Genomic DNA, 17,690 nt, shown 5'->3' with positions numbered 1-17,690 from the left:
CTCAGTGCCACAGACCATATGAAATAATAATATTTTTTGTTGTTTTATTATAGTTACGCGCTAAAATGGCTGTGAGTAGATACCACATTTTACTTGCAGTTATTAATTTTTCTATGTAGATATACCGTACATACCTCATAGCAGTGTTAATGTTATCTCTAGTTTGTTCTGTAAATCTTGCTGGATTAACAAGGATACAGTATAAATTTTCAGCAACAGTGAATTCTGGAAATGTTTTCATAACACGCCACTGTGTTGCTGGTGGAAATATTCTGGCATTTTGTTACAGTGAAGCTCATTCAGTTGATCAATCAAAAATTCGAGATGTACTGTCGTGCCTGCAGTGGATACCCCCTATGTACCATAGTTTTTACAACAGTCTTCGAAAGTAAAGATGTTATTTCGAAGATATCTCTAGCTAGAGTATTAGTAACATGTCATTCTTTAGTGTCTCACATTATGTGTAAATAATACTTGAACTGAGAAAATGCATAGACAAATTCTCAAGTCTTGGGGAGGGGGATTCGAACAACGCACCTCCTGATTACCGGTCAGGCGCTCTACCAGTTGAGCTACCAAGCCAACGAGACTTCTATGCATGTTTGTAACGATTCGCCTCAAACATTCAAAGAAATCTCGTTGTCTTGGTAGCTCAACTGATAGAGCGCCTGACCGGTAATCAGGAGGTGCGCTGTTCGAATCCCCCTCCCAAGACTGTGAGAATCTTTAGCTACATAGGGCTTCTATGTAAGCAAGAGCCACTTCTAATAGTTGCACTATTTCATTCGTAAACAAAACATTGTAATCTTGAATATATTCTTGCACGTAAAACATGGTATCTATAAAACATATTTTCATATACTTTCTTTAAAATTTATATAATATTGCAAGAAAAAATATCTAGATGAAAAACTTGTGTTCCTGTGGTTTAAAAAGGTTAAGAGAATAATATTTCATGCAGTTAATGTGTCTCTTTGTATTAACTTTTGTATAGAATTTTTTCAAAATATATGTACTCATTATCTCGAAACATGATTTTGTCAGTTATCGTGTTTTCCCCCGAGCCCTTCAATATATATATATATTATATATATTAGGGTGGTCCTTAATTTTCGATTTCCGAATTTCTTTGCTCCCAACCCCTAAATTGGTTCTATGTCGGACCAAATTAATCTGTGAAAAAAATGGGCTAAATCGAAAAATATTTAACCGACCCCCAAGCGACCTAAAGATCTGAATGCATTTACAATATGTAGTCCAGTTGCAAAACTCGTTATGTCCTTACTAAGCAATTTTTCAGAAACCGCAAAAAACGGTCATTTTTAAAAGTGAATAGAGCAATTTTCTTTTTTCCTAAAGTTGAATCATATTAATGCGCATTTGAGGACAAGACCCGATAAAAATTGACTTATATTGTACAAAGTTATTAAAGAAAAACGTTTGGACATAATTGTTTGCAACAGTATTGTGGACAGAACGGGTTCTGCAACAGTATGGACATAACGAGTTTTGATTCACTACATCTAATGTACATAAATATTGGCCTTTTTTTAGTTAGATGTTGTTAATAAGGTATTGGAATAAAGTATAATCAAGAAAAAATAATAAAGACATTCATTTCACACAGTCGTGTTTTATTTATACAAAATATTGAAATAAGAAAGAATGTAACAAGATTCTTATAATGAGTTGTGCATCATACAACAAGTCCGTCATTTTCGTCATTCAAGTCCCCAACATCAGATTCGATAGCAGGTGTTTCCATCAAATGTTCTTGCTCCCCAAAAGTTTCCGTGAAGAAAGTAAAAGTTTCTTGTTCGTTCCAAGAATCACTGTAGTGTTTACTTAACAATGTCTTAATGTATTTAATTTTGGATTTTTTCAAGCAGACGCCTTTACCCAGAACTGTTGGTTGGATGTATCCGATAACTTTACCACGTTTCAAAATGCTCCTGCCTTCTCCAAAATCAATGCTGTAGTTCATTTCCCCTGTAATCGTGCAATTGCCTTTTGCCGTTTTTCTTACGAGAACTCGTTTACAACGTTGCAGTTTGAAATGCCATTGGCTGTTATCATTCAAAACCTGAGATACGGACTTCTTCCAGTCAAGAACTTGACAGTCTTTTCCCAAACTGTAAATCGTGACATGATTTTTGAACAGTTTCAAATAATCTTCATCGGTAATTAATGTAGCATGCTTCTTTACATCGGACTCAATGCGGCCAAAGACCCTGTCGGGCGGTATGAAAGAATGACCCACAACGGGGAAAATCAAGGTTATATCCTTCAAGTTAGCAGGTGCATCCTCGCTTAAAAATTTGCATAGCATTCCTACCTTATTTTTATTTTGCCCACCGCAACCATCTGCAATAAATTTTATGCTGCTGTAACTTCTCAAATTGGTAGACATTAATCGATGATATAAAGCTGATGCTATTTGGTTCGACCCCTTGGGATACTCATTTTCAAGCCAAACATAAGAAAATGTTTTGTCTTTACTTTGCAGACTTTTGAAACTTCCCTAACACACTGTAAAGCTGTACAAATAAAGTTGACGCATGTAATACGCGGCCTGATCTGGGATTTTGGGAATGGGCTGATTTTTTGACAATCAAAACTGAACATTATTTCATTATCGTTCAAATTACGAGCATGCTCGTAAAAAGCCTCTGCTTTCATTTTATGAACATTAAGTTCCGACCTGAGGTTTTCTTTCTGACTTGCATCTCTACAAGATTTAATTTTCTCGTTCAATGGTAAACACTGTGAACAAACGTCGGTTGCTGGTGATCCAAAGTGGCAATGTAGAATTATCAACTTCTGACCGTATAGTTTAGAAAATAAGGAAAAAGTCTTTCGCTTTGACGAACGGACTCGCACTTTGATCCAGTATAATCTAGATAACATAATAATAGCATTGCACAAAACGAATTAGGTTCCAGTATTATAGTGGACATAACGGCTTGTGAAACAGTACAGACGATGGACAAAACGAGTTTTGCAACAGGTCCAATTCTCTGAGGCTACTTTTCTATGGGATAAAATGAAAATTGCAACGATTTGATTTTCTCATAATGTGCGTAACGGTTAAAAGAATATGGTGATGTTGAAATCTCATTTTTTTTAAAAAAAAAATGGACATAACGAGTTTTGCAACTGGACTACTCATATATTATATGGCAAAAGTTTGTAATAAACTCTTGTAACTTAAAAATGGCTGAGGTAAAGGAATCATATCTTGGATAGAGGTTGTAGAAGTAGATCCATATCTGATACTGAGTAGTGACCGAGATGAGGCATATCTTTACGTCCACCATCTTGGATTCGGGCACAAAATTTTAAATAGAAATGACCTTGTATGATATATCATTTTGACGTAGCTTTTGACTACAAACAGAGGTCTGCCTTTATTTTCCACTTATCTCTGAACGTGTAATAATAATCAATTATGGAAAATAAATGCTCCCAAGTAATAAAACTTAATATTCTGAGAGTTTATATCTCTGTACGGGCTGCAGATTTATAAGATTGTTGAATAGTTTCCCTTATTTGAATTAAACCATAAAGTAAAGAAAGAAATGCACATTCATTTCTCTGCAGTGCAAGAAAAAGTAAATATGATTCTTTCCTAATCAATAATTTAAACAATGTTCCAATTTATCACTGAAAAAAATATTCAGAATGGTTATTTATCTCTTAGATAGGGACTAGTAAAATGCATACCGGTATCTGGCAACACTGAAACGATAACAGCAATGCTGAGCTCAGTCAGTTTATTTGAAGGCTTCGAGAAAGTAAATTTAGTTTCTTCGCACACAGTACTGTTGAATTTGTACTTTTTTACGAAGTATAAACAGTTTATGCAATGCAATGGCATTATCCTCGAAGTCAGCTTTGCGCTGTTTACGCAAAGCCTACGAATGCGCCATCATTTCCTTGTAAAATTTTGGGTCCGATTACAAAATTGCGGACTTCAAAATGGCCGCCATCATGCTATTTCCCAGAGTCAGATGTGGATTACTTCCAATCCCTGTATCCAAGATTTGGTCCCTTCCCCTTCAGCCGCTTTAAACTAAGAAGGGTTTAATCCAAACTTTTCCTATATATTAACATATTGGATATGCATTCAAACTTTAGGTTGCTTGGGGGTCGGTTAAATATTCTTCGATTGAGCCCATTTTTTTCATGGATAAATTGGGTCCGACTTGGAACCAATTTAGGGGTTGGGAGCAAAGAAATTCGGGAAAAAATATTTGGCCATATAATTAAGGACCACCCTAATATATATATATATGAAAATGGGAGAAGTAAATGAATTAAATTTCTTAGTTATCTTGTACTGGTAACTCGCACGAAAAATGGATACACCCATAACAAACTCTTGACTTGAATGAAGAGCATTGTGTATTACATTGTGTATCATTGAGAATAATATCATGGACCGTATCAATTTCCGACAATATGTTGGAGAAGGCTTATACTTTCTGGGAAACAAAATGGCAAGAAACGTGAAAGACAATCATACGAAGAAGACAACCATAATTCATCTAATCACTACAAGAGAGCAGCTCTTATTCACCCAATAGAAGATGTTTGATTTGATGGAATGAATCACAAAAAGTAAATCAAAATGACACAGTACATGACACAAAAAGTAAATCAAAATGTAAGAGGGAAGGTTGTAAGAGAAAGACGTATATTTTGTGCTCAAATTGCAATGTGGCATTATGCATTACGAAGAATAAAAACTGCTTAAGTTATTTCACACAAAGAAATGGAAGAAACAACATAGTATGGCATTGTAAACAAGTATAATTGGAAGATAATACAGAGCATGACAGTATATAATTTTATTGCATGTGAATCTGTCAGGAGTTATGACAGTAACGATATCGTATGTCTGGCATTGTTAAAATTTCGTGTGAATCTGTTAGTGTGATAATAGTCACGGTGTTCTATATCTTTCAAGGTGCAAATTTCATGTGAATCCGTCAGCGCGACAATAGTCACGATGTCTTATATTTTTTACGGTTGAAATTTCATGTGAATCTGTCAAGGTTATGATAGTGACAATGTCCTTTATCTGGTATGGTTCAAATTTCATATCCTTTAGGATCAAATTCAAATGTTCACATGTTACGTACATTTTACTTCCTAAAGCAAGTTAAAAAAAAGCACAACTCTTGTATAACGTTTATGAATTAAATTAAAAATTCATGACTGAAAGGATTAACATGGACTATGAAATATTTTTGTAAGTGAATAACATGATATAACAGTAAGTAATTGGTTCTTGTAATATATTTCACCATAGTGAAATTACTTAGTAAAAAAAATAATTTTATATTTAAAACACATTTTTCACATTTGTACATTAGGAATTTCTGTGCTATAGTGCATTAGTGATTGTATTTTACATACACTTGTATGTAATAGTCTCGTATCGTATCATTTTCCCGTATTTCAATTACTTAAAAGAGTATATATATATATATATATATATATATATATATATATATATTAATTCTTGATCCTTACCTTGTTCACAACCAGAAAATTGTCGATTCGTTGTCCATTGGGTAACACAATGTCTCCCGCAGTTCTCACAGCCTCTGGGATAACTTTTTGTACTTCCTGTGCTATGATGCCTGTTGCAGAAAGCTCCGCGTCTGACAGGCCAACGTGTTTTCCGAATGTTGGATCGTATTTATAACGTACCACTCGTAGCTGTTGCACATTTCTTAACTGTTCTTTGGTATCGAGCTACAATAAATAAATACATAAATAAAATATTGTAAACCATTATATAAGTGCATATGTGATAAAATAAAGATGAAATGCCAATAATTATAATAAGTAACAACTAGATAACAAGATATAAATGAAAATTCTCCGACTTTCAAATGTAGGATTAATACAATATACGTAGCAGTGACGTAACATGATTTCAATGATTTTCATTTGTCGGAAGCCGTAAACGTTTGATTCTCAGTGATAATCATCCTTCAAATGTGTGTTTTTTTTTTTTTTTTTTTTTACTTTAACTAAAAAATTCATATTATCTTATTTCCTGTAGACTAGAGCAATTCATGTGATTTGGTGGCAAGAATGTCAACGATGTTGTCCTCAAATGTTGATGTAGATCCGAATTTCCAAAGAAGTTATTATTTTTTTTTAATATTGAACAGTATAAGAGATACAAGGCTTTCTTTTTTCTTTTTTCTGAGAGTTTCACAGATGTAGAAATGGAAAAAAGAATAGGCCAAATATTTACAAATATTCACACATGCTGAACTATAAAAAGAAGAAATACATTAAAGAACAACGTGATATTAGCAACTAATAATTGTCGCTTCAAGAGATTTGTGAATATTGTATGATAAATAATTATAGTACAAGAAGACTAATATATATGGAGTTACATTATGTTGTAAAATACATGTTGGAATAGATGAATATTGCTATACATATAGCAAACATGGAGTCGTTAAGATTTGGAGTATTACGTTTGAACTTAGTAGCTGGCTGGAGCAACGGAACTGTCATACAACGTACGTAGTGGTTGTTACAGTAGAATACTTAGTGTACTTGATGTATAAATGTGTCCTGATATAGATTCGAATTTCAGTCACTACATGTAGGATCTTTCAGTCACTATTATTTATATCTGCAATATAATAATTTTCTTTATTGCTGAGAAAGAGCAGTCATCTCTTTTATAATTACAGGGATAGTCAATATCAACTGATGCAATTTGTAAGTACCTTTCATTATATTTGTTAGATCTAATGATCTTATTCATCGAGTAAGTGTTAAACGTATGTCTTGATCAAAGTAAATAATGAAATTCATCTTTTAAGCACATGCAATCAAATATCACTCTACAATAATCATAGAAACAAGAAACTAATGTTCCTGCAAATGTTTCCTAATATTTGTTTTCGAGGAGTTTTATAAATTGGAGGAAGTTCTGAAAATTAGAAAATCTGTCAGGAAAATTCATAGAGTTACGGCTTCTCTTTGTAAGGAACATGAAGTGCAGTGCATAGTTGTTTCCAAACTTATGCCAGCAGTCAAGTTCAAAAATTACAAAATATGTCAAAAGTTTCTTCCAACTAATATGGGAGAAGAATTTTTGAGATGTGAAGGTGAAATACATAATTTACTGGTGCTTACTGTAAGGTTGCCACTTTTGTTACGTATTAGATTGGACGTCTCTAATTTTAAGAACATTTTCAGCGTCCCAAACTACACCTAAGAGGGATACACTGCATCGCGGAATGCCAAATTATTCAAAACACAACATGTGTGTATATGAGAGACTTTTGTAAATTTCGACCTGCGATGTGTACTTATGACCATTATGATTTGGATACCATTCTATCGCTAAAATTTTTCGTTTTAACGGCAGTGAAATAAGCACCAATGACATGATTTGTTTGTTCCGGTTTAATTATCAAACTTCTGTTTAACTAACCACCAAGAAGCTGGCAATACGAGTTTTCTGTTTCTGTTTGGTTTAAATTTTCATTACAATTTTCATTCATGAACATTATATATATGTAACATTGTATATATATATATAACATTATATATATATATATTTCTGTTATTCTTAATAAATTGTTCCATGGACAAAACTGGATATTGGAAACCGGTGATTTGCACATATTCAATGCGTGTGTTCCGCTTTAAGATTATCAAAATAAGATTTAAGATAAGATTATAGCTTATGGCAATCAGTTTTCCTAAATTACTTCTAAAGAGTTTATCCAAATTTGAGACCAAAACCGCTTTCTCAATTCCGGAAACATATATTTATCCATAATATGTTAATGTCAATATCTTTACGCTTATTCATGCAATATAAGGCTTTCTTTTTCATCTGATAGCATATTTCACTATACAATCGGCAATGATTAAAAGAAAATATGTTCAACGACCTAGAAATTTGTGAAATATTACAAAAATATTAGAACTGTGCCTACCAACTACTTCTTTATCTATAGAAAGGAAAAATATTTGTAAGTCATTCTCTGAGTGTTACGTAACATACATCCCAGAATTAAGTGTACCACTGAGTTAGAAGACAAGAACAAAATTAATTTCTTAGGTATGACGATCAGCAGACAGAATAATAAATTCGAAACCAACGCTTTTAGAAAATCAAATGCCTGTAGCCTTTAAATAAATGAAAAATCGGCTCATTCCTCCAAAGTAAAATCAAATGTGTAAATTAATTTATTATGAAGAGTTTACAATCTAGATAGACAATGAGACCTAATATAAGAATTCTAATTACAATTAATAATACGTAAATATAATCATGTACCGAGATATCCGCGAAAAGAACTTTTAGTTACTAGCTATTGTTTCTTAAGCAAATGAAAATACTTATAACAAATTGCAGGCTAGCGGAAATGAGAGATAATAGTTGATCAGTGTAAAGAAGTACAGTGTAGATACGTTTACTCTCAAATCTTTTGTAATATTAGTTCTGTTGATCAACAAAACAGTATATATTACAGTTGAAGCTCAGAAAACAATAAATAGGATGGGATGATGTAACAGCAAACAAAAGATTTAAAAAATCAGCCCGAAGAAGTTAGCAGGACTTGAGCTAACAAAATTACTGTTAAAACGAAACAGGAATCACGCTATTCAGGTAATACAAACGTTTATCCAATTATACGGAACTTATTATATCTTCCTAAATGAGATTTTCATAATTGCCACTAAATTAGGTTTACCTAAAATGAGGATTTTTGTAGTTCACTTTCTCATTAGATTTATCCTATTTGAAACAAACCTCATGCTTTATCATTAGGGCCGAAAACGATGGGATAAATCGTTAGGACCAGAAATGAAAGATTTCCTTTATTTTATAAAATCCGTTAAGCAGTCCAGAAATGAGTTGGCCTACAGATCCTTCGAAAATGAGTTTCATGATATTGCTTTCTCACAATGAAAATTGTAAATTTATTTTCATTTCGTAAACCCTTATGGCCGTTTATAATTTAAAATTTACGATTAAATCCCAATCAACTTAAATAGGCAATTAAGAATCGCTCGCTTTAGATGCAAAATTTATTTTAATTACTTGAACTTCTGTTAAAATTTCACACCCTTTCTAATTTTGAAGAGGAAGTTGCAAATCGATTCAATTATTTACTGCAGTATTGCTCAATTTATATATATACTCGTCTATGCTGGAAAAACTTAAATTACCTTGTCTACTGACGATGAGTTTCAATTTTTGTAATTCTACTAATTTCCTGTTCCTTCTCTTGGTTCTATTGACCGTAAGATGTGATTTTTCAAGTTACATGTATAGCGAAACTTCACAATATATGATTGACACGTAAATATACGTAAATACAACACATGCATGCAAATGATAGGTTGTTATATTGAAATTCATTTCTTTATAACAATGAATGTGTCATCGTAAGTATACCATAAAACGAAAGTAAACAAACAACACGCTATAACGTCCACCAAGCAATTTACTGAATCATTTCGTGCATGTATATAGAAATAGTAACTCACATCTAAGAGGATTTTGAGCAGAAATGTTTTAACTGCCCAGATTGGAAACGCTGAATTCAATGTATGCTTTGCGCAAAACAAATTATATATATATATATATATATAAGTAATAAAGCCTTAAGTAATTCTACTTTCAAAAATTTCAAAGAAAGTGGTGCTTCCACTGTTTCCGTGTGAGTTATGCTTCTACTACGTAGTTTGATCAACTGAAAAATAATGTGAAGAAATTTTGCAAAAATGTGAATAAATGGATTTGTATCCAGATTCATTAACGGAGAAAGGTAGAGCAAAACAAAAAATTAAGCAGCTCAGACAATATCCCAATTATTCTGATTGTTAAAAATTAGTGTGTTATTGATCAAAAAATCCATTTAATCTTTCAGTAGGTATCCTCACAATTGTGAATGCTATTTTCACTTGTCAAAAATGTTAATCAAAGAATTTTAGTACACAAATTAAGTACAAGCACATTTGTGAGTGTCTGAATGACAAGTTGTCAGGTACTGAATTGCCATCTGTTGAGTATATTGGAAATCAGAACGTTTATAAGTAGTGTGTTCTGCACTCACAATTGTGAGGGTATCTGCTGAAAGGGTTAAACAACGAATGTATGAAAACATGCTCGTCCATTTCATACTAATTTTCTCATTAAAATGTTATGAAACCTAAAGTAAATGGTTCAAATATTCACCTTGAATAATCATATTTTATATGATCAATCGAAATTGTAATCAATTGTAATTGACTACCTATCCTGAAACGTTCTTGAAAGGTTTTCGCGATATCAGTACCTCGTGGACCTACCATGTAGCTATTCTGTGAGGTACAATTTTCATAATTTGGCAAAAGATTTCCAGTTTTATGTTTCCCCATTCTTCGTTCAGTGTGTAAGTCCGTTAGGGCACAGATACTGGACATTGACTTAACTTTGCCCCGGAAAGTCAATTCATCCCAAAAGTGCTTTTGATAGAATCCAGTCAAGATTCTGAGGGCAATCCGGTTGGTTGTATTCGATTTTTTCGAACCTCGCATTACAGCGTTCTGTAATCTCTAGGGGTAGGTGTTTTGGGTCACATAGAAGTCAGAACATGCAGAAATTCTATAATGTTCTTTTATTACCTAGTTACCGCAGGATAAACGCCCAATTCAATTTGAATCGGTTGAACTCTGTACTTACTTACTTCCTGATAAGTTGCAGAGATTATATTTAACAATAATGCATTTATTGAAGTTTATAACCTCCGACTTGTGCATCATTGTACTCTGAAATGCAGAACTGCTTCGAAAATCACTATTGCTATGTATAAGTCATGTGCGTCACTGAAACGTATCATTTTCTTTATTGCAGCGATATTCAATTACTTTTCGGTAATTAGCATATAATATTTAGCATAACTATATGTTGATATCTAATAGACTGTATTATTTCTGCAAAATGTTCGTGAAGAGCACTTTTAAGTTATATATCCTTCTTTTTATTTCATTTCGTTATTAAGTTTTAAAAATTACTTTCATCTTAAATATGTTTCTAACTTACCTCTTGAATGCTCTCCTTGGCTCTGACGTCACTGGGTTGAACAATGCTGCCGGTCAGCTTAATATTTCCGTTGATGACCAGCGCTTCATCTGGTCTGTCTGTGTTAATGCCCACTCGTCCTACATGGTATATGGATTCAGGTGTATGACCTTTCTGCCATGCAAGCTCAACATCGTTCTCGAACTGACCAGGGTTCGATGCCTGGAAAAAGAAAGCCTGGTGTCTTCAGGAAAGAGCAGCCAATTGCGTATTTACATATAGTCTAATTGCTTAATTTACAAATGATTCTCTTGTTTAGTGCATTAATAAAGTGAAAATCTATTTACACTTACTATTCTTTGTGCACAGGAATGCTTTTGAACTAATATAAAACGAGTAAGCCTTTTTCAGCATCCAATATTCAATTTGCATCACAAATTTTCGTTCCTTTCATCTTCGGTTTTAAAGCTATGTTTCGTTTAATGCGTTACCATTTCTCCTACTTCCGAAAATAGTAGAGCAACAATGAAAACTTGTCATCGAAATTGAAATTCAAATAGAAGATTAGAAGGCAAATGTGGAAAGTTCATTTGACACTATTTACATCTGTTTTATTTGTTCTTCAGCAAAGAGTGGAACAATCACTTTTTTTTTCTTTCTTTCTTTATTTATTTAAATTATTGGAAACAAAATAATTCATAAAATAATAAGAATTTTAGAAATAATCGAAAAAAAAAGAGAAAAGAAATGGCTCAAATGATTGCGATCTTGGCCAATAATTAGTTTTTGGATCAGGGGCCACAAAAGTTTTGAACGGCCCCTAAATCGAGTTTTAGTATTTTCTAAGGAATAAGTACATCAAACTGAGTTAACTAATAGTTTGGGTTTGGCCACACTATATGTTGTTCTCCAGACATAAGACCTATAAGAAAATTTTTGATGGAAGTATATTGGAACTTTTGATTCAAAAAAGAATTTTACATTATTGGTTGCCTAACTTAGTCACACATTTGTGGAATAACACGATATCAATAAAAGTTCACTATTATTCTATTAAGTTGATCATTTGCAAGATTATACCTAGAGGATTTATTTTTAATTTTTAAAAGGAAACAAGAACTTTTATTTAAAACATTTGAAGCTTACACTAAAGTGCTCCTGAAAATTTTAGTCCCTATAATCCCACTACATATAATATAGGTACAACTTAGGATACGCCTACCTTCTACAAGACAAAAAATAGCCTCCATTTCATGGTAAACTAATTTTGTTGAAAGAAAAAAAGAAAAGCCTATAGCCTAGTAATTTGAAAAATGAAAACTTGAAAGATAGAATGAAAGATGAAAATTAATATGTTTAGTTGTTAAGATCTTATTTATACAGGTGACTTCGTACTAATTTTCGTGCTTAGTCAGCTTATTCAATTTGATAAAATCATTACTAACTATTAATATTTTGCAAATACTTTTCGAAATAAGAAATTATAAAGTTTACAATTTCTATTTCATTACTGATTTAATGAAGAAATCAAATCAATTAATAAGTTAATTCATACTACGATCAAAATGAAAATTCATGTGTAGTTTTGAAGTTCTTTGAACTAAAAGTAATAAAGAAACCACTTAAAGTTGATTCATGATAATCTGTTGGCTCTTTTATATTAACTGAGTTAGCAAATTGATTTAATTATTCTTTAGAAAAATTATTTTAAATCAGTTTCAATTTACAAAGTAAATTTCTACGAGAGAAGTTGTTACAAATTCTAAGAAAATTTGTACAAAAATTTATTTTGAATGACTGTAGAGTAATCGTTTTGTAGTCTAGCTTACCAATTTAAACAGTGATAACAATCTTATTGAGCATATAAATTTTCGCCTTATAGATAAGGTAACATAAATAATAGAAAAGTAAGTGATAAAGAATATAATATTTGGTCTAGGAATTAATTCGTGCGGTTGGTACGCACACATTGAAGCTGTAGTACAAACACAAAATACATAAATACCTTAAGAAAAATATTGTCCATCGCTAGCCACCACTTTCGCCCATCTGTCAGGCAATGTACGGATTCCGTGGCGAAAGAAGTCCTCATCCTTGGAAGCGATCCAGTCAGAGACCCATGCTTCGATATCTTCTGAAGAAGTAAACCGCTGTCCAATCAAATCGTTGTTCATGCAATTGAACTAGTAGTAGTCCGAAGGAGCAACGTCTGGTGAATACGGCGGGTGGGGTAAAACTTCCCATCCGACATTTTCTAAATAGGTTTTGACCGGTTTTGCGACATGTGGGCGAGCGTTATCATGTTGAACAATAAGTTTATCATGTCTGTTCTCCCATTCTGGTCGTGTTCTGGCCAGAGCTTGCTTCAAACGCATTAATTGTCGTCGATAACGTTCTCCATTCATAGTTTCACCCGGTTGCAGCAGCTCATAGTACACCACACCTTTCATATCCCACCATATGCACAGCATAACCTTTGCATAGTGAATATCTCGTTTTGGTTGTGATGGACCTGGTTCACCTGGTTTCACCCAGGCCTTTTTTCGTTTAGGGTTCTCGTAATGGATCCACTTCTCATCACCCGTAATAATTCGATGCAGAAACCCCTTTCTGCTCTGTCGTTGAAGCAGCAATTCGCAAATGGTTTTTCGTCTTTCAACGTCTCTGTCTTTCAATTCATGTGGAACCCAATGTGACATCTTTTGAATCATTCCCATGGCTTTCAAGCGTTTGGAGACTGTTGTTTGATCAACGCCTAATGCTGCTGCAAGTTGTTCCTGCGTTTGACACGAATATTGCTCGAGCAATGCTGTCAATTCTTCGTCTTGAAATTTTTTTGGCTGTCCAGCTCGCTCTTGGTCTGCCAAGCCGAAATCACCACTTCTAAACCGTGCAAACCACTTCTGACACGTTCGCTCAGCTAGAGCATGGTCACCATACACTTCCACCAAAATACGATGACTTTCAGTCGCACTTTTCTGCATGTTAAAGTAATGCAGCAGGACACCCCGCAAAAACACTTTATCAGGCACAAATTGCGCCATGTTCACTTAACTACAAACTGGTGTTGTTGACGCTTTAATCCACTGCCCTATACTACGAACGATACGCGATGACAGGGGTTTGCAACACATGTGTGGATACACGGAACTGTGGGACGCTCCGTTCGTTGCGCCATCTCTTGTCCACCCGCACGAATTAATTCCTAGACCAAATATTATTTAGTTTTGTACGAATATAATCTTTACATATAGCTTTCAAGAAATGAAAATATATTTATACATTTCTTGTATTTAACATTATTCTTTAATCTAATTTAGTTTGTATATCACACAATATATTTTTGTATATGCAATTGTTCTTTAGGTGTATTCATTTACATATGTACAGATTTACATGCATACTAAAAATATTGTGTCCGTACTCTAGTGATAGCATTCTGGTATGAATATTTAAAATAGAATTGATAAATATATTTCTATGATATCTATTAGAACACATTGGTTAGGAATTTGGTAACGTGTACATAGGCGTTGTGAAATTCAAATAATGCAAAATAATATATATTAATATAATACAACATATTAATAAAACACAAAGAAATACAAATGCGCATTTCTTACGTTAATACTACTTGAAATGCGAATTTTCAAACATTTGTGTTTGGATTTCTTTACAAGCCAGTTAAAAAGCTAGTTAAAATATCAAGGAAGGCAAGATATATATATATATATATACATGAACTTGTTGCCGAATCCTCAAAAATTCACTATACCTAATACTCATTTCTTAGATGCAAGTTATGTTTAAAAAACATTACTCTTAAAAATTTACTTAAAAAATCATTGATAATTTTATGAAAAATATATCTAGATCAAGTCATAAATATGAGTAACTTCCGATGCAGATAGGTAGAATCTATTGTTTGTATTTGCCCAAAATGAGTCACAGGGACAAACGAGTTTTTACTTTCACTAGATAGATAAGGGCTCAGTTAGTCTTCTGACAAGTGTTTTATGTGGTGCGCGTTACGTTAAACTGTTGTTCCTAATCCCTGAGTGAAAAAGTGTATAATCGTCATGTGATGCTTTGGAATTTTAAACAAGGCCAAAGTGCTAAGGCGACAGCTGAAAAAATATGCGACAGCTGCAGTGTATACGATGAAGGACTAATAACCGATCGATCAATTAGAAATTGGTTTGCATAAAAGATGAATCGAGGTTGGGACGTTCTTATGACCTTGACGACAACCTTTTAAAGGCAATATTGAAGCAAAATCTACATCAATCCACAAGAGATGTAGCAGAAAGGTTGAATACATCACAATCAAATGTTTGCTGCTACCTGAAGAAATTAGGGAAATCAGCAAATTAGATCAGGCACGTCACAATTTCAGTGAATGGAATGAAAATGATTGCATATCAATCGCCACAAGTCTGCTCTCACGGGTAAAAGTCGAGCCTTTTTAGACAGGATTATAACAGGCAATGAAAAATGGGTTATCAGTGAATATCATCCCAAAATACAGCGGCTTGATAAGGATCAACCACCCATATCAACTCCGAAAGCAAATATCCATGGAAAACAAGATTTTATTGTGTATATGGTGGGATTGTCAAGGAATAATTCATCAATAATTGTAAAAGTCAAATTTAATGATAGAATAGATAGATTCTGCGGAATAGATTCAGCAACTGCAAAGAGTGAAAGAGAAACTTCACGAAAAGCATCCCGCACTCGTCAATCGCAAAAACGTCATGCTTTTACATAACCACATACAGCAAGTGTGACTCAAGAAAAAAATCTTGAGCTTGGATGGTCTGTTTTACGACATTCACCTTCTCCCCGAACCTTGCTTCGACGAACAGATCTTTTCTGTTTCTTACAAAAGTTTTTAAATGGAAAAACCTTCAATTCTGAAGAGCAAGTCAGTCAGGCTGTCGAAATTTTTTTCTAGTCCAAATCAATCACATTTTACAAGGAAGGGATCGATAACTAAGGAAGATGGGAGAAGGTCATTACATAGTAGTAATGAATACATAATGAATTAAAGTAATTTTGTTATTTAATTAAAGTAAAATAAATTTCTGATAGAAAAACGGAAGTTATTTATGACTCGACCTAAGATTAAGTTTCAGTGTTTTTATCTCTGCCAGATATAAATTAAGCTAAAATTGTATAGTGTTTAGAAACTTACTAAAAATTCATAGTTATATAAAAAAGAATGCTTATTAAGTTTAAAATTTTCATTTCTTTCTTCATTTTAACTTTATCTCATTGATGAATTAATTTGGGAAAGGTGAATGTGTTCTTCGTATGTAAATAGCTTACGTACTTACGTACATGTTTACAATACATGTCTTCTAGGAGCCTATTTCTCAAAAATACTACTGTACTAGCTCACAAGTTACAAGCTAAGATTGTAAATTTCACAAGTTCTTATAATTTATGTTTTTCAAAAATTTTACAAGAACTTGTGATTAGCCAGAGGTTTTACTAGTTGACACTCAATTAGAGTGTACGTCTGATGAGGATCTTGGCTAGAAGATCGAAACGTCATGTGTAAATGTCTTTTTATATTAAGTAAGTGCAGTCTTGTTCAGTAGTGTGTTTATTTTTTCTGTTTTACTAGTTATGTGATCAAATTTACAAGACAGACTGCTAAATACGTAGGACGCTATTCTGAGAAATGCTAATTCTTCCACCGTTTTCTGTTAGTGTTACAATTCTTCTGTTTCATTCTAAAATGGCAAAGAAATTAAGCATTTTGAACATAAGAGGATTAAAAGGTATAATTTTATTAATGTCAATTATACTTTTATTCATATTTTATAAATAAATCCTTTAGCAATAACAAGCATGGCATGATGTAATTTAGGAAATTACAGCGAGAAATTTTAACAAGTGGCCTGCATCTTTTATTTGAATTATTTCAGTATTTCAGTGGGAGAACATTTAAGTTATTTATACTTATGTTATTACATAAATATGGTATGTAATTTCTTATGAATATCTACTACTAAATTACAACCATATTGCATTACAACCTTATTGCATATTCTATGAAAGAGGATCATTGACAGAGGAAGTCACGTTTTCTTATAACATTACTTCACGGATTTGTGCCTCGTATTTTACTTTTATTGGTTTAAGACACAGACACTCGTTTAGACTAATATCACAAGTGTATGAACAAGTATTACGAGTCTAGTAGATTTTAGAAGTAGGCACCAGAATTCGATCCTTGGTAAAGATACTCTCTCTCCAAAACAAACTCGAATATATATATTTTGTGTGTGTGTGTGTGTGTGTGTGTGTGTTCTACTTTAATCACTAAGTTTCGTCTCACATAGTGATCGATGCTCCAGACGGAAAGGACGAATTAGCAGGGAAATTCGAACAACAGGTGTATAAGTCAATAATATTAAATGCAAATAAATGAACAGAACACTTATCTCAAAGTGTACAAAAATTAGAGATCTGCAGAAATAAGATTAACTTTGCAAAATGATTTTAGCAGATAACTACGCTGCATCTTCGGGATGAAAAGACAAGGGAAGTAGGTTCGAGGCATATCAGTTAGATTTATTCGTAGAAAAAATAACAAGAAATATAGCTGATAGAA

At 33.0% G+C, this 17,690-nt stretch overlaps 1 protein-coding gene and 1 long non-coding RNA gene across 7 annotated transcripts in view; one reads left to right on the top strand and one right to left on the bottom strand.

The window, feature by feature from the left end:
- LOC145662678 (uncharacterized) overlaps window positions 1-17,690 on the bottom strand; it is a 481,436-nt gene that overhangs the window by 37,960 nt on the left and 425,786 nt on the right. For 5 of the 6 annotated variants that reach the window (XM_081728499.1, XM_081728500.1, XM_081728495.1 and 2 more), the window contains 2 exons: window positions 11,087-11,302; window positions 5,539-5,763 (listed from right to left, as the gene is read on the bottom strand). In XM_081728499.1, the coding sequence (XP_081584625.1) occupies window positions 5,539-5,763; window positions 11,087-11,302 (441 nt within the window). The remainder of the gene's footprint in view (window positions 1-5,538; window positions 5,764-11,086; window positions 11,303-17,690) is intronic. The other variant, XM_081728496.1, reaches the window with a different exon arrangement.
- The window catches only part of LOC145662679 (uncharacterized), a 199,594-nt gene that overhangs the window by 71,267 nt on the left and 110,637 nt on the right, over window positions 1-17,690 (top strand). The window lies entirely within an intron of this gene.

This window comes from Thermobia domestica, chromosome 10 (assembly GCF_964235325.1).
Source record: "Thermobia domestica chromosome 10, izTheDome1.hap1.1, whole genome shotgun sequence".
NCBI lineage: Eukaryota > Metazoa > Arthropoda > Insecta > Zygentoma > Lepismatidae > Thermobia > Thermobia domestica.
The sequence above is the reverse complement of the archived record's forward strand: the minus strand, read 5'-3'. Positions and strand labels throughout refer to the sequence as shown.